The sequence below is a fragment of the Rhodamnia argentea genome, chromosome 6 (assembly GCF_020921035.1).
Source record: "Rhodamnia argentea isolate NSW1041297 chromosome 6, ASM2092103v1, whole genome shotgun sequence".
In the NCBI taxonomy this organism is placed as follows: Eukaryota; Viridiplantae; Streptophyta; class Magnoliopsida; order Myrtales; family Myrtaceae; genus Rhodamnia; species Rhodamnia argentea.
The window spans coordinates 19,899,654-19,921,031 of NC_063155.1; the positions used below are offsets into that span (position 1 = coordinate 19,899,654).

General features: G+C 41.5%; 4 protein-coding genes across 4 annotated transcripts in view; 1 reads left to right on the top strand and 3 right to left on the bottom strand.

Moving 5' to 3' along the window:
* LOC125315459 (putative disease resistance protein At3g14460) overlaps positions 1 to 21,378 on the top strand; it is a 707,586-nt gene that overhangs the window by 75,561 nt on the left and 610,647 nt on the right. The window lies entirely within an intron of this gene.
* LOC125315535 (BES1/BZR1 homolog protein 3-like) lies at positions 3,171 to 3,823 on the bottom strand. The gene is made up of 2 exons (XM_048280727.1): positions 3,517 to 3,823; positions 3,171 to 3,350 (listed from the first exon to the last, which is right to left on the bottom strand). The coding sequence occupies exons 1-2, from the start codon at positions 3,820 to 3,822 to the stop codon at positions 3,171 to 3,173; spliced, it is 486 nt and encodes a 161-aa protein (XP_048136684.1). The 5' UTR covers position 3,823.
* On the bottom strand, positions 8,739 to 9,489 carry LOC115733109 (barwin-like). Its single transcript, XM_048280563.1, has 2 exons — positions 9,183 to 9,489; positions 8,739 to 9,041 (listed from the first exon to the last, which is right to left on the bottom strand). The coding sequence occupies exons 1-2, from the start codon at positions 9,441 to 9,443 to the stop codon at positions 8,868 to 8,870; spliced, it is 435 nt and encodes a 144-aa protein (XP_048136520.1). The 5' UTR covers positions 9,444 to 9,489; the 3' UTR covers positions 8,739 to 8,867.
* LOC115734406 (barwin-like) lies at positions 13,198 to 13,996 on the bottom strand. Its single transcript, XM_030665168.2, has 2 exons — positions 13,687 to 13,996; positions 13,198 to 13,484 (listed from the first exon to the last, which is right to left on the bottom strand). The coding sequence occupies exons 1-2, from the start codon at positions 13,945 to 13,947 to the stop codon at positions 13,311 to 13,313; spliced, it is 435 nt and encodes a 144-aa protein (XP_030521028.1). The 5' UTR covers positions 13,948 to 13,996; the 3' UTR covers positions 13,198 to 13,310.

Below are 21,378 nucleotides of genomic sequence, written 5' to 3' on the forward strand. Positions count from 1 at the left end.
GGAGAGTTTTCTGGAGTTGCTCGGTGACCGATAACAGCATGGTGTATTTAGGGGATTTGGAGATTCCATGGAAACTTCGGGTTTCTTTGCCGCTAGATTTGGAAGAGTCAAGTTGAGGATCGATGTGCAGCCATGGGACATTTAAAGAGCTAATTAGATTAGTTATTACCCCATGACGTTGTTTAATAGACCCTTTTGAACAATGTTGCGGACAATTACATTGCCCCATAGGTTATTAGATTTCATGGATAAACAAACATACTAGCTGTGTTTGGTTCAATTTTCCCAAGCCTCTTATAGGAAATTTGGGGTGTTTGGCAATATTTTTTTTGGGACTCCTTTGGTCAAATACTAACTTTGGCAAAAGCTGAAAGCACAAGGTACGTCCCCGTTTGTCTTGTGCTTCAGTATTTTCGAAAGGCTATTGGGGGTGAGCGATTTCGGATTTCATTCGGGTTCTACTTGGAACTTGAAACCTACCTGTCAGAATAAGTTCATCATTTTTTTTTTTTGAATTTGGAACCTGCCATGCATGACCTAAACGTGAAATCTATCTTGTCATAGGTTCTAAGGTTGGTTCTAAGGTCTAATAGATTCCATTTTCTAAAATTCGAAAAAATATAAAAAAAAATTATTATATTTTTTCCAATTCAATCTTAAACTTTTTAATTCACGAATTAAGTCCTAAACATTTTCATGCATTTCCAATTGAGTCAATCCTATCAATTTTGATTGAAAATCGTTGACGTGGATAATGACCATCTTACGGGCTTGGTGGCCCTCGCTAGCGCAGAAAAAAGCAATGAAAAAGAGAAAAATAAAAATTATAAAATTATAAAAAATAAAAATTGAAAATATAATAATTAAAATATTATTAAAAATTGTTCACATTAGCGCTAGCCATGTCGCGTAGGACGGCCGGTGTCCACGCCAACGATTTTCAACCAAAATTCGCGAGAAAGACTTAATTGACAAAATATGAAAAGGTTTAGAATAAAATTGATAAAAATTTAGTGATTTAGGACTAAATTGGCAAAAATGCAATATGTTTAAGACTTTTTGGACAATTTTTCTGTATCTTTGGAGGAGATCCCAAATGAAAGTCTTGCGAGCTTTCTTTCTTCATCTATAAATGCAAATTGGGTCCCAAATGTCTTCAAATAAAACGACATTATGTAACTTCTAATTAAACCTCAATTTCGTGGGGGGAACTATTCTTCATTTAGGTGAGGGCTCAGACGGGATTTACAACGGTATGATGATGCCACGTGCCTATGAGATGGCTCTCAACACAAGGTCCGATTGAATAGAAGAGCATGTGAACAGCTCCAAGGACCAGGTGTTCATTGTTAGCATGTCTCCAACTCATGAAAGCTATGAAGTTTTCGTGGGGAAAAGTACAAAAAAAGTCATAAATCTTTTGTATTGATGTCAATTCGATTCGTAAACCTTTCAATCGATCAATTTAGTCATAAACCTGTTTGCATTAGTACTAATTTAGTCAATCCGACCAATTTTGATCAGAAATCGCTTATTTTCACTTTTTTTTAAAATATTTTTATTGGTTTTTCCTCTTTTTTCCCTTCTACATTGGCCGACGAGGATCACCGACAATTGGTCGGGGGCTAGCCGGCGCTCATTGGCTGGTGGCAAGGGTTGGCTAGCCCTTGACCGCCGCTGGTGAGGGTTAGGCGGCCCTAGGGAAAGGCCTTTGAGGCCACAATGGCCTCGCCCGGGGCCATCACGGCCTATCGGCCGTGTGCAAGGCCGTGAAGGCCCTCATGCTAGGCCTTTGCTGGCCCGCCGGCCAAAGTGAAAAGAAAAAAGAATGAAAAAAATAATTAAAAATATCTATATTAGTGCCAGTCATACCACATAAGATAATAGGCGTTCACGTTAGCGGCTTTCGGCTAAAATTGGCTAAATGGACTAAATTGGTACCTATAAAAAATGGTTTAGGACTATATTGATCTAATTGAAAGGTTTATGACTGAATTGGTACCAATATAATAAGTTTAAGCTTTTTTTTTTTTATAGTTTTCCTAATTTTCATAGCATAAATGCATCCCTTTTGGTTGCATATTCGTTTATAAAGGAATAAGCAAAACAACGATCTTTCCCATGTCGTAGAGTCGAGGAATAGAATGGGGACATAGACCAAAACTGCTTGGCGGAAACCGAATCAATCACGAAAGAAGGGTACTGGGGAAGCGAGTCTGACCCGGGAATGATGTGGGTCGTCGAATCCGTGGTCGATGGATTGAAAGTGAGAGGCCTCGGAGTTCAAATCCTGAACACCACACAGCTCTCTCGGAGTATCGGAAAGAAGCACACCCGTCCCCACATAGGCGACAATGGGAACCCTTAATCGAAGAGCAAAAGGCAAAGCCGATTAGCTATGCGGACTGCTTCCATTGGTGCTTGCCGGGAGTGCCAGATATGTGGAACTTCTCTACGCCCACATTTTCCATAGTCGGACACAAACTTTAGAGGATAGAATTGGAGGATTGTCACTTAGATAGCTTCTTATTTCTTACTTTTACATAACTTGAGGTTTGACCACAATTAAGAGTAGTTAGGATGGATTTACTTCACCACCACACAACAAGCAAAAAATAGTCTTGAAAGAGGAAAGGATGTACAAAAGGTTCCCTGTTTGCTTTTTTTTTTTGCCCACCATTTTTAAAAAAAAAATTCCATGTGCAGTAATGTGATGGGGAATTTTGAGTTGAGTAACCCTCCACCCCTGTTATAAATAGCAGGAACAACACATACACTTGTCAAATTAACATCTGGGAATGATAACAAAAAGTGTAGATTATAAATCTTGTAAAGCTTCACTTTCTAGTCTGCCAACCGCACGTTCCATCGTGTTAATAAAAATGAACTAAAAGTATTATCAGAAAAAAAATACTCATTTCAAGTGAATATATAGAATAGCATTTCAATACTTTGTTTGAAGTTATAAGCAACGAGAGAAACATAAGTATTATATCGCACTACTCTGGTAACGTTCAACCACAAACTGCTCCTTGGCTAAATCTCTTTTTAGATTCATTCCAAATATATCCAACATAGCTATAGTATATTCATAGAGATGTAGATGTATGCTACTCTCTTCGATCTAACTTGTCGCTAATGTAAAAGTATCTATGATATTACCCTAATCATTATAATGAGAGTGAGAGATTAATATTTTCTTCATGAACAAGCTCCTTGGCCGAAGAGGCTTTTTTTGAGGCAAAGCGGTTGGCATGTTCTACATTTTCACGATCACCACAAGTGCAATAAGCAGGATCTTCAAGTGACACCATTGGAGAACTTGAGCTTGACAAATCCGAGTGAACATTCTGCAGCATCATTTGTAAATAGGCATGCAAACGTGCTTATCCATCGTGAAGAAAACGAAACCTTCTACTCTTCTAACATCACAAAACAGCACGGGCTTAAAAAGAATAAAAAAGTTAACTGATGACACTTGAGCATTGTAATCGTGGCAATGTTCGGAAGACTTACTCTTCTGGAAATGGTTCCATCCTCTTCGACATGCCAACCCGCTTCTTCACAAACAGCCTTCAGCAAGTCATTAGAATCGGCATGTTTAGGCAGCTTATAATTTCCATGAGCTCGAAGGCCGGCAAATATCTTTCGGGCCAAGGATCGTCGCTTGCACTCCCTTCTTTTGTTGTTTTGGCGTTCAGTCTCTGAAGGGAATCGGTATCGTGTGACAAGCCTTCCATCTTTCCTGGCTTTGTGGACTATCCAAGGGCCTGTAGTGTTCTTGATGCACCCTCTTAATTCACTTTTCTTTTCCTCGGCCATGGTATTTTGCCCTTACATTGGGACTACTTTCATGCAAGAAGGTGGTCTATTTATAGAATCGGAAGGAGTAGCCATAAAGCAAGGAATATGTACGACAGTCTTCAATGCTTTTTCCCTGATCCGGCAATGATTCTCAGCAAATTATGCGTGAGTGCAACTTGTCCTGTGGCATGGTTTCAAGCTAAAAAGGAATTCTGGGATGTTACCAACTTCTCCCGGAGAAGTTTCAATAAGAAAGAAAATAGATTTTATGCGGCCGTTGGGATTGTTTGTTTGACGGGTTATTTTCCGGTGTGGAGGGGCAGCTCAGGTGTGTCTTGCTGTGATATAAGGTCGCAGTACATGCAGATTTTGGTCTGAGGACCAGGAGATTCTGACAACGCAAAAGCAGATGGGGAACAAAGATTGCTCGTTATCCTCCAAGGAAGGCACACACTGAGACTCCAATAACATCACTACATGTGTCGGAATAGTGTGGAGCCAAGAGTAAATAGGAGCTTTTTGGATTAAAAAGCATGGACTCACTCCAAAAGTGTGACTCTCATTGGAACTATACCATGCTTGTTTAGTGAAGGGAAAATGATACAAATGATTAATAAACTTTGATTTAATATGTAACATGATTCATGAACTTTAAATTTATTCAATGTAGTCCCTGAATTTTAGCCCAAAGTGCAATGTCATTAGAACTTTTAATTTATTCAATGCGATCCCAGAACTTTTGATAAGTATTAACTTTTTGTCTCCGGACTTTATGAAATGTTTAATGTTGTCCATTAACTTAAATTTATAGAACGATAATATTGAACATTTTCATATAATTTAGGGACTAAATTGAATATGTACAAAAAATTTATGGGACATATTGAACAAATTTAAAGTTCAGAGACCACATTGATAAACATTGGACCAAAGTTCATAGATTTTATGTATGTGTCATTATCCCTTTAGTGAAATCAGAGACATCAATTGGCATGCATGCAATGTCATCTGAAATTTGGTATTATGGACCATGCTTGAAATTATGGAGAACAACCCGCAAACAGAAGGTTTCATTCAAAAGTAAGACAGTCCCATCTTCCATCAGACCAAGGTTCTCGATTTGCCACGGCGGAGAAACAAAAATAGAGAAAGGGGAAGGCTTAGGACTTGGCCCTTTATGCTTTTTGTGTGTTTGTGTGTGTGTTTGGAGCAGTGACGGTTGATCTAGACGAGCAGGGCTAGGGTCCATCATGGCCGTTAATCATGTAAGCGCTTGCGATTGCTTTGGGCTCATAAACCGTGTCCGTGCAAGACTCACTCGGTCTTCATCCACTTTACCAACTAAGACGAACTTGACTTCCTAACTCTCAATCTGTAAAATTTATGGTGCCATATGCAACGTTATCCTCAATAGATTGTATAAGATGTGCGTAGGAGCCTAGCACTTCTTCTAGCAAATCCAACACCCCAGTCACTATGCTTTTTGGGTGCGTTTGCTTCACAGAAAACTCAAAATCTGAGAAATATTTTTTTCGAAAAAATGACTAGTTATATGTAACAACCCGGACCCCCAATCACCCTCCTTCTCTAGCTACCACTTGCAGTAGCCTGACCTTAACTCAGCTCCGACTCCTTTACAAGAGCATTGCCCTTATCCACCGTCTTCATTTGCTAGCTAACTTACTTTCGTTCACCTGAAAAATAGTTAGATCCACAAGGGTGAGCTTAAAAGCTCTGCAAGTAAACATGTAGTCCAACTATTAAACTACCTACTTGTCGTCTAATAGAGCACTGAAAAATAATACCATACGCATACGAAGTTGTTCCCATAGCATTGATAACCAAAGAATCCAACTATAACAACCATGTCTAGACAACCAATTCGTGTAGCCTCGTACTCCGAAATAATATCCCTACTCGTTCATGAGGGTGATCCTAGCAAAATAAAAGCACACTTATAGAACCCCAAACACCACCACGACCAGCAAAATCAGACCACCTAGCCTGGCAACTTAACCAACCAGAGTTTCATGACCAGCTAAATCCTAGATCGACAGTCCACGATCAGTTATTCTTGGGGGCCTAGGTACTCTATTCAAGCTCCCAAGTCGATTACGGCTACCGCAATGGAGACCGTGCAACAGCAACTCCACAACCTTGCCATCCAAAGCTTCAAGAGTCCGAAGCACTAACTAAATGAGACAACCTGCTCAACTAATTTCACCCTTACAAGGCTAAAGTTCACGGCCAAACGTCCTCCATCCGAATGCCTTCAATTCTCGACGCATCAAGGACGTGCGAGACAATCGGTTCACAAATTCCAGCTATCCAAGACCACAGATCACAACCCCAAGCAACAGCAACAACATCGAACAAGTTCGCCCAATTACGCACACCGACCCGCATCTCGGCATACCCATAATAATAATCGGAAATACGACACCCAATCACCACAAGTACGTAGCTTAATTGAGGGCTTAGAGGTCACTTGCGCAAGGATCGAAGTTCCACGAGGGCATCTTCGTATCGCGAAAATTGGGTCTCGGCTCTGGTCCTCTCTTACTGCGCATCGCTGCCGCCGAGAACGAGATGGAAAAGAGCGACGGATGCGTCGACAGAGCTGAGGGTAGAAGGATCAAGGATCTCACTTGACTAATAGTGTCGCCGAGAGTAAAAATGCAAGAGGGAGAGAGAGTGATTCGGTGGGACTGCTCTGCTGCTATTGAGAAAAGAGATGGCTGATACATGGAAGAGAAATGGTCAACTAAAATTCCACTAACGGTAAGATAAAATTGCCACGCTCAAGATATAGTAACAATTCAATTACCCACCTTGTCAAAATAATTTCCTCAAATTCTCGTTAATCATAATCATATATCCGAGCCCGATAAAAACTAATCCACTTGTTAATCTAATCGGGTAAAAATTGGACAGTCACATTATACCATTTAGAAAAATTAGTCAAAGAAAATTTTTTTTTTCATCGACAACTAGTTATGCCTAGTTATTTTCATAGGTGATGAAATTTTTTTTCACTTATTCATTTTTGCAAGCGATAGGAACATCATTTTTCATAAAATAATTTTCGAATTTTGAGTTTTCTGTAAAACAAATGCACCCGTTGGGATAATGTATCCTTGTTCTTTAATGTTTTATCTCTTTTGACCGCAACACCGGGAAAAATAAAGAGGTTACTTTACATTTATCCTTTTCATCAAGCATCTACTCAAGGTTGTTAGGGACAAAGGACTTGCTTTCGGTCACATTGAGGACAACCAGCGAAATAGGCGTATGCAGTCTAGTTGGGGCATCTCCACTGATATTTTTCAAACCCCATAAGCTGGCTCTTTTAGACTTGTATTTTCTGTTTTGGCCCATGTTTTGGCCTTTTGTATCGAGTTGTTGCTGGCTGTTCTCTTCTTCTAGGCCTTCGCTGTTGTATCTTCCGTGGCCACTGTCTAAGTTGGCCGTTGCGCCCTTACTCGGGTTGTTTTTTGCTTTGGCTGTACACCTTTGCACCCGTGGACACATGTTGGTGTTTCCATGGGTACCAAGTTTTTGTGTTCGGCCATTTCCCTTGTATATTGTGCTTTTGAAAAGTCAATACATATCTTACTTTACCCAAAAAAAGAATTAATTTAGGAGATATAAAGGTAGGGAAGCTAACACTTAACCGACACTCGTGCTGTTAAACTTGACTTCCTTTGAATTAAGCATATCTTGATTCGTACCTCAAAGCACCTTGTCTATGTAAACTAGTCTTATAAGATGATCGACAACCTAGAAAGAGTTAATGCGATAACGAACTAGAGAAAATAAATTTAGCTCAATGCATATGCATGTTGCGCCAATGGCATGACTCGATTTTAATTTAACTTAATCCTCAAACTTGTCAGAAAGTACAATTGAGTCGTAAAACTTTCAAAAAGTGCAATCAAATCCTAAAACTTATCAAATTTGTGAAATCAAGTCCTTCCGTGAATTGCACTTTTTGAAAATATTTAGGACTAGATTGCATTTACGTGACAAGTTTTAGGATTTGATTGTACCCGATGAATGTTTTAGCACTCGGATTATAATTCCGTGACAAGCTTAAGACTTGATTGTACTTGTTGAAAATTTTAAGACTCAATTGCATTTTCGTGACAAGCCTCTAGACTTATGTTTGACTTGTCCATTTAATCTATCTCAAAACCCGAGCCTTAAGACGTACCAAAGTAATTGTGAAATTTGCTAGGATTTTTTTTTTGTTTTCAATTCCAAGAAATTCAACCAAATTAACACTTCGAATGTTTGACTTTTCAGTCGATTGAGACCGAAGAGTCAAAAATGGGGGCACTCTCTATGAATTTTGTGGCGGCTCGGAACTCAGGTTCGTCGGCCTTTTAGAGACTTCTCAAGAGAAAATCTAACTAAGCTTTACAATCACATGAATGCGGGTGGCTGAAAATCAAGAGGACAACATCACATGACACTTTTCAAACAGAAAAGGGACGTTGTTTACCCAATATAACTTAGCCCTTCCTTCCTTCGATGCTTTGATCATTTGAAAAGCCATGATAAAAAAAAAAGTATTACCACGTCGGATTTTCCGGCCAATTAAGTCGCCGAAGACACTCGAACTTACTATTTCGAAAAAGTTCTAGAATCGAAATAATCATTCGTAAAAATTATGGCATCCAACTACACGTCATGGAACTATATGTCGCACTGTACATTTTCTCCTACGGTTATGAAGCCGATGGCATTTGGCTTGACGGTCAACAAAAAGAAAAAACATGTAAAATTGCAAAATATGAGATTAAATAAACAAAAAAAAAAAATCTATGGATCCTAAAATGAGAATGCGTGCTTGAAATTTTGGTACGGATAGACAAAAATTATCGAACCGCCCACATCTCTTCCGTTTGATCATTCATTCCACAACAAGAGACTCATAACAATAATTTTGTTTATTATTCCGTAATGACAACTTCTATTACAGAAGAAGTGATCATTTATTTCTGAGCAAAGTCTTATTATTTCTGAGCATGAAAATCCGAAAACTAGAAACCAGGTGCGATTTAGTCACCACAGTTGACGAACTCATAGTTCACAATGAGGTGTCCTTGGTTATATCCATTCCCGTCGGTGTCCAGCGGATGGAAGATGGTTTCGTAGTCCAGATCGAGCCCTCCGTTGCTGCACTGGTCGACGATCCTGGCGATAATTTGCGCATTGGTCCTGGTGTTTGTGATCTGCGCGCAGAAGAAATTGAGTTAATGATCCGACCTCTCACCTATTTATGAGTTGCTTGAAATACATGTGAGGTCTTAAAACAAAGTCATAGGGCGAAAACTACAAGAAGGCTTGAAAAAGTCTATGAAGATTTCTTTTACCCTCAAGCATTTGCCGCAAGCCTCTTGCCCTTGAGGCCCGACCGGCCCGCAGAAGGCGGTCCAACCGTACTTCTGCCGCCACGCCAGCGGCTGGCCCGCGTCCCAGGTCGAGCAGTAAGCGCTGACGGCATTCAAGTCCCACCCGTTCTGCGCGGGGTTGTAGTAGTGGTAGGTCGCCCTGACGTTGCTAGCGCTCTGGGCATCGGCTGTGGAGATGGCGAGGCAAAGCAACAACGCCAGACAGAGGCTAAATCTCCCCATGATTTGCAAGAAAGAACGGTGGGTTTTTCTTGTTGTTGAAGGAGATGAGCAAGAGAGCATGAATTTATAGGGGGGATGAGCAACATGGGATTACGAAATGGCTCTCGTGAGATCGGATGAGGGGCTTGACGAATTTGCTTGCGTCTTGACTTGGAACTTGACTTAAGGGGCTAACTACGTGTGGATCCTTCTTCCTTGCTTCTAATGAATATCTCTTTCGACCGCTCCACTGTGACCACCAAAAAAAAAAAAAAAGTTTTTCATATATATATATTTTTTTGGTAAGGTAAGTATGTATTGATCATCCAAAAAGCTAGGTACAAAGGAGCCGGACACAAAGAAACCATGAACTCAAGATGGCACAGAATGTGGCATAGGGAGTTCATGGGTGAAGCGGCTGCAAAAAACAACAGACAGACAGAACGGAACAAAGGCAAACAAGCCAAAAGAAGAAGGCCAAACAACCGGCCAAACGCTAAGGGGCAAACAAGCAAAGAAGAAGCACAGGCCAAACAACCGGCCAGAAAGTAAGGCCAGACAGACGGCCAAAGACTAGCAGGGGATAGCAAACTAGAGAGAAGACCTAACTGTACATGTACAGGAAGGGGAAAAGCAGCAAGGCAAAAAAGAAGGGGGCTGTGGAGGCGTGTGCAGCAGCTCCATGGCAGCAGTCCCGAGAGTGACAAGAGGAGATAACAGCAGGAGCAAAAGGCCAGCAGTACTGTTGAATGGAGTGAAGGTCCCACCCGTAGCAAGTGGCAGGAGGTGGTGGCCTGAGCAAGAAGACCAGAAGTTTAGGTAGCTAGCACTTAACTAACGTTTGCGGTGTTAAACTTCATCCCTTGGGATTAAGCATACCTTGATTGGTCCCTTAACTACTTTATCCATGTGCATGTTATCTCAATGGCATGACTCCATTTTCATTTTGACACGTGGAAACGTAATTGCAAAGGCTACTATAATTCTAATTTTCTTGTTTTGTTGCAACAAATGCAATGAGATTGGCGCGAAAGAATGCCCGAATCTGCACTCGATTAGGACAGAAGAGTCAAAAATTGGGGCACGTCGTTATGAGTTCCTGTGACGTGTCGGAGCTCGGAAGTTTCACTTGTCGATTTGTGGCCCCTGTTATTTAGAATCTTCTCAGAGGAAATGTAACCTTTAAAAAGCACGAGGAGGTGGATCAAACCGAGGGTTGCAGTCATTCGACGGAATCGTTCGGTCAACTTTTGATTTTCTATTGGCATTCTCGAACGTTGGCTCCGTCAATTAAGGCTTGATTAATTCGGATAGTTAGGTACAATCTTTCCAGGAACTACAATTGAATAGACATGCCCGTCGTCTGGGTGGATTGGGTCGGGTCATAAAATGGTCTGATCTAAATTGATTCATTAATCTGTTTATAACCCATTTATGCGCAATACAAATTTCTTGATCCGACTCTACCCATTCGCAAAATCACTTCCATATTGAATTTAATCTATGAAAATTTGTTTTTCTTATAAATTTTTAATAAAATTTCATTGTCTAAACATTTTCATGAAATACAAGTGGTCGTTTTATGATTTTACAATTTTATATATTTTTTCAAGTTTTAAAATTCCTTTTCCTAAAACATTTTCATAAAGTTTCTTCCTTATGATAATCTTCCAGAATCGACGATCGTGAAGGAAGCTCGCGGGACAAAACAGAGACTGCGAGGTTCGTGGCAAGCTTCTCGACGTAATCGATGCAAAGCGGGAGCAAGGAACAACAGCCATCGTCGGAGGCCAGATGGATGCAATGACTTCGTTGGTCGGAGGCTCGCGGCTGATCGCTCAGTCGACGAACCCAACGTCATGGAAGCTTAGGACGAGTTTACTTCCGTGGAGTATGCCTCGATTCTCAACTTTAGTCTTCCAAATACATGTGGATACCAAAAGAGAAATGTGTTTCTTGCGGATATAGATTTTTGGTGGACCATTCAAAGTAATGATCATTCGGCAAAGCAAACATCAAGCCCGGAACTCTCGTCACCGAAGACGGAGGAAATTTACCCAAAAAGACTTAAACTTATTGTACGGCGTGCAATTCGGTCTTAAACCTTTCAATTCGGTGAATTTCGTTCTAAACTTTTTGATGATTTGTTATTATAGTTTCGAACAATTTTTGTCGGAAATCACTCACGTGAATAGCGGCCGTCTTACATGGGATTGCTATCGTTGATATTTATAACTTTTTCACAATACTTAGATTTTTCTGAAATTTTTTATATTTTTTTGTTATCATTCTGTTCTTTCTTTTTTCTTTTCAAACTCTAGGCTAACGAGGGGGGTCCCACGTAGTACACCCGATATTCACGTCGGCGATTTTCGGTTAAAATTGGCCGGAATGACTATATTGATGTATTGTCAAAAAATTTAAGATGACCAATTGAAAAATTTAGGATATAATTGGCTTCTATCAAACGGGTGGGTCGGGTAAAAAATGATTCGACCCAAATTGACTCATTTATTTTTAATGAAAATTTAGGGACCTGTACTCGACTTAACCCGACCCGGAATCCATTTTTAGCAATTTTTCTCCTTAAATTGTTGAATTTGAAGAATGGGCAATGCCATGGACCGACTTATCAAGTTAGTGAGAGAGCTCGAGGTTGGGTTATGGACGGCACCATGAAGGTGGTGGTGAAAGTCGAGGTCGGTCCATCCATAAATCATGAAATGGGTTCGGGCTTTGGTTCTTTGTAGCCACTTGACTTTCATTTAATCTTCATATTCCCATTTGAAATTCTGCATTAATTCTTAATCACCTATACCCTTTGCCAATGTAATTAAGAGGTCGACGTGAGTTTCATCACCATGTCGCAAAATCTTCGTCGGTTTGAATGTACGAGCCACTTTCATTTAGTTAAAAGAAAACAAAAAAGTCAACCTACCTTCGCCTTTTGTCGATGGGAAAATTTCCCGAACTGTTGCTCTACAAAACTCTGTTATCATAGTTTCGTGTCGTCTTTGAATACTGCAGTTTTCAGGACATTTTACTGGACAGTAAGAGACGGCGACGTCGAGATATTTCGTTCGGATTTCAGGCATAAGAAACTCTGATTTTGATTTGAAAAGACTAGACATGCGAAGCTTGCACTTCGGGTAGGCAAATCAAAAGCTCCTTCAAGTTAAAGAACACCGTTTCTACTGATAGAGCTCCACAGTTTCTGCACGTAGATTTATTAGGGCCAACGAGAAGTAAGAGTCTCGATCATAACAGCTATTGTTCACTGATTGTGAAGGATTACACAAGGTTTACTTTGATTACGCCATAACAAAATAGAAGTGTTATTGAGAAAAAAAATCGTTTATAAGACATGGCGCTCGCAGTGCTAGTAAAAAGTCATGCTGGACCGGACCCGGATTGGAGTCATGACGACGAAAGGGAAGCTAAAGAAGACCATGAAGACTGTTGGATAGAACCAATAGAGATTTCCTTTTTTGATCTGGAAAGTCATCATCGCATACTTCAATGTGTTCGGATACATTTACTATGTTTTTAGAGATACAAATTACAGTGTTGGCAAGTTTGATCGAAGGTCAAACGAAGGCATATTCTCGAGATATTCACTATCCAACTAGGGTTTGCATTGTGCGATTCCTCTTGATCGAAGACCAAACGATGGGCTTGTCTTCAGTCCGTGGAAGGACATGGACATAGATGTTGTCGAACCACACACAGCACATCTCGGGTGTTTGATCGTTCATTCCACAGAGCAAATAGATTCACAATAATAATTCCTTATTATTTGATAACAGCAACTTCCATTACAGAAGAAGTTATTCTTTATTTCTCAGCAAAGTCTTATTAACCTCGGGCGCGAAAGAAACCGGGTGTGGTTCAGTCGCCACAGTTAACGAACTGGTATTTGACAGTGAGGTGCCCTTGGTTATATCCGCTTCCGTCGGTGTCCAACGGGCGGAAGACGGTGTTGTAGTCCAGGTCGAGCCCTCCGTTGCTGCACTGGTCGACGATCCTCGCGGTAATTTGAGCATTGGTCTTCATGTTCGTGATCTGCGCGTGCAACAGAACACGAGTCAACCCAAATCTCTCACCTCTTTCGGAAATGCTCGAAATACATACCACGTCCTAAAACAAAAGTTGTCGCGCAAAAACAGAAAGAAGGTTCGAAATCTCTAAGGTTTTCTTTTGCCTCCTACAATCAAAAACCAAACGCTATGCTCTAGTGGAAGAAAGAAAACAAGGGGTCCCCTACCCTCAAGCATTTGCCACAAGCCTGTTGCCCATGAGGCCCGACCGGCCCACAGAAGGCGGTCCATCCGTACTTCTTCCGCCAAGCCAGGGGCTTGCCCGCGTCCCAGGTCGCGCAGTAAGCGCTGACGGCATTCAAGTCCCACCCGTTCTGCGCGGGGTTGTAGTAGTGGTACGTCGCCCTGACGTTGCTAGCGCTCTGGGCATCGGCTGCGGAGATGGCGAGGCAAAGCAACAACGCGAGACAAAGGCCAAGTCTCTCCATGATTGTGTGTGTCTGCTACACGAGCGGGTGTTTTTGCTGTGCAAGGAGATGAGCGAGAGGGGGGAGATTTATAAGGCACGAGGGACGCGAAATGACGGAATTGCCCTTCTGAGATCGGATGAGGGATTTGATCAATTTTTCTAACGTCTTGATTAGGAAGTTGACTGAAGGGGTTGCCGCGTGTGGGTCCTTTCTTCCTGTTTATATCTTTTGACCGCACCGCACTGGGATAAGATAAGAAGTTCTAGTCATTTTCCACTCATTTTGTAGAACGAAGAATTACTTTAGTATAAACAGAGGTTAGGCTAGCTAGCACTTAATCAAGCATACTTTGACTGGCACCTTCAAGCACTTTCGACCGATTTTCTACGTACAATAGATCGATAACTTAAAATGAGTAAACTTGATGATGGGCGAAGGAGAATAAATTAAATCAATTCATACGCGTGCTGTCTCGATGGTCACGACTCGATCTTAATTATAACAAGTGTGAAAATCACTTAGAGCTAGATACACGAGCCACAATTTTTAACCCGTCCAAAAGAAATTGTCAAATTTTCCAGGGTTAAATGCTTTTTGTTCCAAGAAGTGCGATCGAATTAACAATATGGAATGTTTGACTCTTGAGTCAATTAAGGCCGAAGAGTCAGAAATGGGGAACCTGTCATGTTATGGACTTTGCGGCGTCTCGGCCTTTTAGAATGTTATCAGAGAAAAATCTAAGCTTTTATAAATCAGATGAGGTGGATCAAATTGTTGGTTGCAGAAACTACACGGAATCGAATGGTCAGAAGTTTTAATCAGTCAACTTTTGACTTTTGGGGGCATTCTTAAATTTTTTTACCCCTTCAATTAAGGATGAGTTTGTTTCGCAAGAAAAATAAACGATGTCAAAAATATTCTCAAAAAAGTATTCTTTTATATTATTTGAAGTAATTAGCCAATGAAAAGTATTTTCATTGTCGATAATAAATTATGTCTAAATAATTTTATGGACGATGAAAATATTTTTTTGATCATTTATTTTTAAAATTGATTCAAGCGATCATTTTTTGAAAGATATTTCGCAAATCATTTTTTTTCTAAGAAATAAAAATAACTTTTTAGAATTGACGTGCTCACCTCCATAAACTTCATCTTTTTTGGAAAAATAATTCCCAAATCATTTGTTTATTCGATAGAATCTTTGGATGAACTACAATAGCATGATATGCATTGGCTCGCGATACACAATAAATTTTATGTTTTCATGAGATGTAGTAAGTTTATATAGCTTTTGAGTCGCCTTTTAGAATTGACATGCTCACATCTATAAACTTCTCCATCTCTGTATTGGGGTTATTTCAAGGAAATTTAGGGTTTCGCAATCGCAAATTCGAAAGACTAAAGTTGAGAATCGATGTGTACTCATCGAGTAATTAGAGACGAAGAAGAAAAGCAATGCCAAATGATGATGATGAAGGAGAAGGGTTGGGTTGGGTTGGGTTGAATCGGGTTGGGTATGGATAGCTAAAATTGTACTGCATCAAAGTAGATCAATACCAATCAAATGCATCGGTTGGATTGAACCCGTTTGTTGTCCCACACAAGCCCAACCCGACCACATTTCGACTGGGTGATAGTGATTTTTTGTTAATGAGGAAACAATAACAGATTATTATTGTGAACCTATTTTGGTGGAATGAATGATCAACACATGAGATGTGTGTGGTTCGACATGTCCAAGCCCTTCCACGGACCGCAAGGCCCTTCTGCTGTAATTAGCATAAGGAAATTGTGAGAAACAATCAATCGATTAGTCTCATTATCCAAACCCGAACTAGATAGGGAGTATTCCAAGAAGATGCCTTCTTCGATCTTGCATCAAACTTGCCAATATTGCAATTTACACTTCGAAGAACATAGCAAGTGCACCCAAGTATATCAAAGTATGCAAAGATAGGCTTTCCATATCAAAGGGATTTTTAAGTAAGCAAAAAACTTTGAGGCCTTGTTGATATAACATGCACTGCTTTTGCCCAAAAGTAAGCACCATAATGACTTTCTATAAGCGTTCTACGCGCCATGTCTCGTAATATACGATTCTCTTCCTCCACAACTCCATTTTTGTGTGGAGTACAAGGAGCAGAAAAGTTATGCTCAAAGCCGTTTTCGTTGTAAACTTTTCAAAGCTCACGATTTTCAAACTCTTTTCCCTAGTTTGAATGGGACGAACTTCCGTTTTGAACTCGTTTTGCAACGTGAATATGAGTAAGAAATACAATCCAAGAAAAGCTCGTGACGTCATGAAAATTTGGTGTCTATAAAAAAAAATTATGAATTTCAACGTGAAAAATAAAATTTGGATTTTGAGGATTTAAGAGACGATGATTGATTGTTTTTGGATATCTGTCGGAGAAAGTCAAGTTTGAATTGTCAAATGTTGACTCGTAGTATCGAGACCCTTCGCACGCAACTTCGGACTTGTCCGAATCCTAAATGCCCTCAGTCGATAGAGTCAAATGACTACCGGTACCCATTTTATCAAATTACCAATTTATCCCTAAATTTTATTGATATATGACAAAATTATTAATTAGTTTTAATTTTTTTTTATGGACCCCACTGTTTTCTTTTGTTGACCGAAACCCACTCCTCCCCAATTGTTTTCTTCGGCCGCCCATGTGAACTACTCCCACGTCAACTCATTTCCATCCCATCTTTTCTCTCTCTTCCATCGATGCTCTCTCTCTCTCCCTCTCCCAACCCACGTGATTTTCCCCCTCCCCAAGTTTTACTTTTCGACTTTTCTTCTCTCTCTTTCTCTCTTCTCGCACGACACCCTCCCCTTCCGCTGTTCATCATCTTCTCCTTTCTTTTTCTTCTTCCTTTTTGCTTCGCGCGACCAGCCTTCATCTCCACCCGACTCCACCTCCTCCGCCACAGCACCACGCCTAGTTGCCACCACCACCCAGCCTCCGCCTTTGTCGGCCATCGCACTGGCTCGCGTCCCGCTGACCACCACCGACGCCTTCACCTCCAGCCTTCGCCAAGCTCCAGCAAGTAAGAGCCCGACGCTAGCTCCTCCACCCTAGCCACCCAAAACCCCCATCTAGACGTGGCCGGTTCCGTGGAACCGCCGGTTCTGTTTCAAGAACCGGCGATTCCGGTTCCTAAAAAAGGTGGAACCAGAACCGACCCTTGAAGAGCCGGTTCCGATTCCGGTTCGGAACTGTCGATTCCTAGGCCCAACGGGTCTTTTCTCTCGGGCCTTCATTTTTTTTTATATAAAAAAAAAGGGTTAGAACGGGCCCGGAACCGCCGGTTCCGGTTCCGGGTTGGAATAGTGGGCCCGGTCAACGGGCCGGTTCTGGGTCCACGGTTCTATTTGGCTATGTCTATCCCCATTCACGCTCGTTCTCGACGCCGTCGCCCTACCCCAACCCGGATCTCAACCACCCGCAACCTTCCTCTCCGCCGCTTGCGCCCTCGCCCGAGACCCACGACCGCAACCCAACCTCCGTTCCGGTCGCGTCGTGCCTAGCTCGAACACCCGATCAACCACCCCACACCCTTGATCCGACTACCCATAGCCACCTCGGTCTAGCCCCGGCGCCGTATCCAGCCATCCCGGCCACTACCCGGTCAGCCACCTGAAGCCCCGCGGACCCGACCCGAAGCCGACCGACTCGAACCGCACCCGATCTAAACCGACCCGAAACAAGAATCGAACCCGACCCGAAACTCGAGACCCGACTCGAACAATAACCCGAGCCCCAATCTCGACTCACGTCGCCGTTTTCATCGCCTCGCGCCCGACTCTACATCGAACACTGGAGTAGTGCGTTCGAGAATTAGAATAACCGATGTGGACTACGATTAAAATAATTAGCGGGTGCCGGATATATTTATTTAAATTATAATTGCATTATTTGTCCGAAGTCGGTTCGGTTTATTATTAAGGTGACAATTAATCGAAGCGTTGATTAATTGATCGAGATGGATTAATTAACTAAAGCCGGGTTAATTAATTAAGATAGATTTAATTATTTATATTCGAAATTTATTAATTGCTAATTAAGTTGTAATTAAATCAATTAATTAGAACCGTGATAATTATTTAATTGTTAATTATTGAATTATTATTATTGGGTGATTGTCTGATAACTGTTGAGTGTCATGACCGATTACTTTGTTTTTAGATGCAAAGTCCGGTGGACAATATGTGTATTTATGTGATCACGTGTGGACTAACATTTTAAGCATGAAAATGACCTTGAGCCAGGTTTTGAGTATGATTGTTTGTGAGCGTGCATTGGGTTAAATGCAAAGATATAAATTGGCCGGTTACCTGTCGTGCGTGTGTGGTCACATAATGAATACCGTCTTCTCGGGTACGTGAGGATGAAGCCGACCTCCGGGTACGACGGTTCGAGCCCGGTAAATTTATGCCGAGGGTACTTGGAACCACAAGACTTATTTGATGTCGATCGGAGCTTATGACAAATCGACACTCCCTACAAGAATGCCCGATTGTTAATCCATGCCGATGGTACTTGGAACCACATGATTTGTCGGTTGTCGTTGTCGAAGGAATAGAACGGTGCCTGGTCATGCCGGAAGAGCATGGTTTTGCTAGGACCGGGAACGGTTGTTAATAATCGAAACACGTGTGGTGCATTGTGTATGCAATTTATAATGAGTATTCTGATTATGTGCCTTGGTTGTATGCATTTGATTGCATATTATATATGAATTGTTTAATATGTGGACCAAGGTGAGGTAAGCTCGCATGTGCTTGATGATGGACTGTTGATTTTAGATTTGATTCCGTGATAGGTAAAGCGTTGCGAGGATCGCACGCTATTAGTTTACCATCGTTATTTTGTTACATGCTTAGGATGTCTTGAGTCAATGTCCTACTAGGACTTAGGCGTTGACTCACTAAGATTTTATCTCTCACTCCATTGTTGTTAACAATTTTTCAGATCCTTAGCTGTGGAAGCCGGAAGTGTTCGCAGATTCTTTTTGAGTAGCACGGAGTAGTGTTAACCCATAACCCTAACCTGGTATTTTTGAGGGTCGTAGGAAGTGGCCCCGAGGTAGGGCTTGTATATTCACGTTCTTCCTAGGGTTAACAGTAAATAAATAAAAAGAATTGTCCGGAGTGATTTCCTGCTTTTCTATCCATGTATATTTTATAACTATTTGGGAGTTTCACGTTTCGTATGCACTTCATAATAAGATGAAAATAATGGGTTGATGACGTGCCTGGGACGTCGTCCTTTTATGACTTGAGGCATTTTGGTAGGATTGTTGCGGGTCCGGGGATCAGGGCGTGACAAAGCTTGTGTAATCATTTGGGATGATCGGTTCCCGGTCCAATCCGATTCCTCTCAAGAACCGAGAATCGAACCGATGGTCTCGGTTCTCAATTTTTCGGAACCGGAAGCCGGACCACCGGGTCGGTCCTATTTTCGGGCGGTTCCATTGGACCTGACACATGTCAAAAAAAATATGCATCATTCCTAATATGGAGCACATGAGTTTGGTTACTTTCAAAAAATAAAATAGAGTGTAACTAAAAAGACTTGTACATAAGAGAATAAAAAATAGATAGTGCCAATAGCCTCTCAATTTGATAAAATTTCTTGGACATCTTTAATAAATAAAGAGAGGGTAAGTTTTTTTTTTTTTAAAAATCAATCGATCCGATCCAAGCGGTCCGGTCTTAGGACCCTAGAACCAGGAACCGGATCGCTCTCTCTAGAACCGGGAATCGGACCACCGGTCCCGGTCCGATCCAGGCTATCCCGATCCAGGCGGTCCGATTTGCTCACCCCTCGTAATCATCTACAATCATCAAACGGTATTTCTTACCATCAATGCTCTTACGTCCTTTGGTTTATCCATCCATGTGTGGAAGCTGTAGAGCTATGTCGGGAAAAAGAGCCCTTTTTTAACTTGAATTTAGGTGTTATTTATCTTTGAAGAAATTTGTATCTCCCACTCAAAGAAAAGCAGCTGTTGACCTCAAAATGTTCACTGTTCCATTTAGTTATTGATCACTAGGCGTTATGCATTCCACAGCATTGCATTTAGGGCAAAACTTATCCGATCTTAAAAAATAAAATAAAAAAATATTCGCAATCAATTAGAGAAAATCTTTTGTCGTGGATGGAAATTCAAAAGGTTTTGAGATTGAAAACGGAGCCATTTCCGTTTGAAAATTCGGTATGGATTGAGCGATTCTTCCTCTTTTCGAAAGATCATCCTTAGTTGAGTAAAACTATGCTATAGACTCGGGATATCTTCACTGAACAACGACTTCCGCCTCTATAAATGTAGGGCGGAAGGAGGCGTCTAAAGTGGGGCAGTTCGTAAAAAAGAGGGTCTCCTGCAACTCACTCGGCGCTCCCGCGGTGGTAAGCTCAGGTTGGCTTCGACGCTCGTACGAGTTTCCGGTGGTGGCCGCAAAACCCAGCCGCTTCAGTTACCAGCAACACCAGCGCTTCGCCGACCATCCAAAAGGTAAGATAACCATCATGAATGAATCGAGTACCAAGTTGCGGTTAGTAGGACTTGGGAGAGCCTGTGCTAAGCGTCACGCTTGGTAATCCATTGGCTTTCCCCAGTGGTTCACCTCCGGGAAGATCGCGAGAAAGACTTTTTTATCTTGATATATAAAAATATATATTTAATATACAACGTGTCCAAGTTGTCGAAATTCTCTATTTTTTTTGTGAAATGACAATGTGGGTGTCGATGACAATGCTACTTAGGTGAAGACTAATGCAGCGGAGTCCATGAATATCAGAAGAATTCTAAGGATCGCGAGAAGGACCAAGGTCGGGATACGAAGTACACCGAGTCCAGCGATGAGGTCCGAGAGGTGCAAGAAGCGGCGGCATTCCTCGGATTATCCAAGATCGAAGAAGTCTGCTGGAAGGTCCGAGTCATCTGGCAGGCGAAACCGAGTGGAAAAGAAAGGGAACAATGCAAAGCGACTGGAGGTGGAAGATAAGGGATGCGGCAACACTAATGAAGACGGACCAGCTTCTACCCAGATGAAGGGACCGAAAATGAATGCTCTTGCTTATAGAGCACTATTCAGCAAATTTAGGAAACGAGGATAAAGCATGTGATGTAAATGATCCATAACTGAAATAAACGATGCTGAAATTCGGATACTCGATCCACAAGCAATTATCATAACTATCCAAGAAATATGTACGGGGATCGTCGAAGATCGGATTTGAATAGACCGAGATATGCGAAGGTTGGACTTTTTGTTTTTTTGATATCCAGGATCCACAAGTCGTAATCGAGCCAACTTACCAGCCGCCCCTTTGGGCGGGGCGAGGCGAAGGCCCTTTCCGACGGCGACTATATCCGGAGGGAGGCTAGCCTCGCAGTCCATCAGTAAGGGCCCCTCACTTAAGTTCGAAAAAC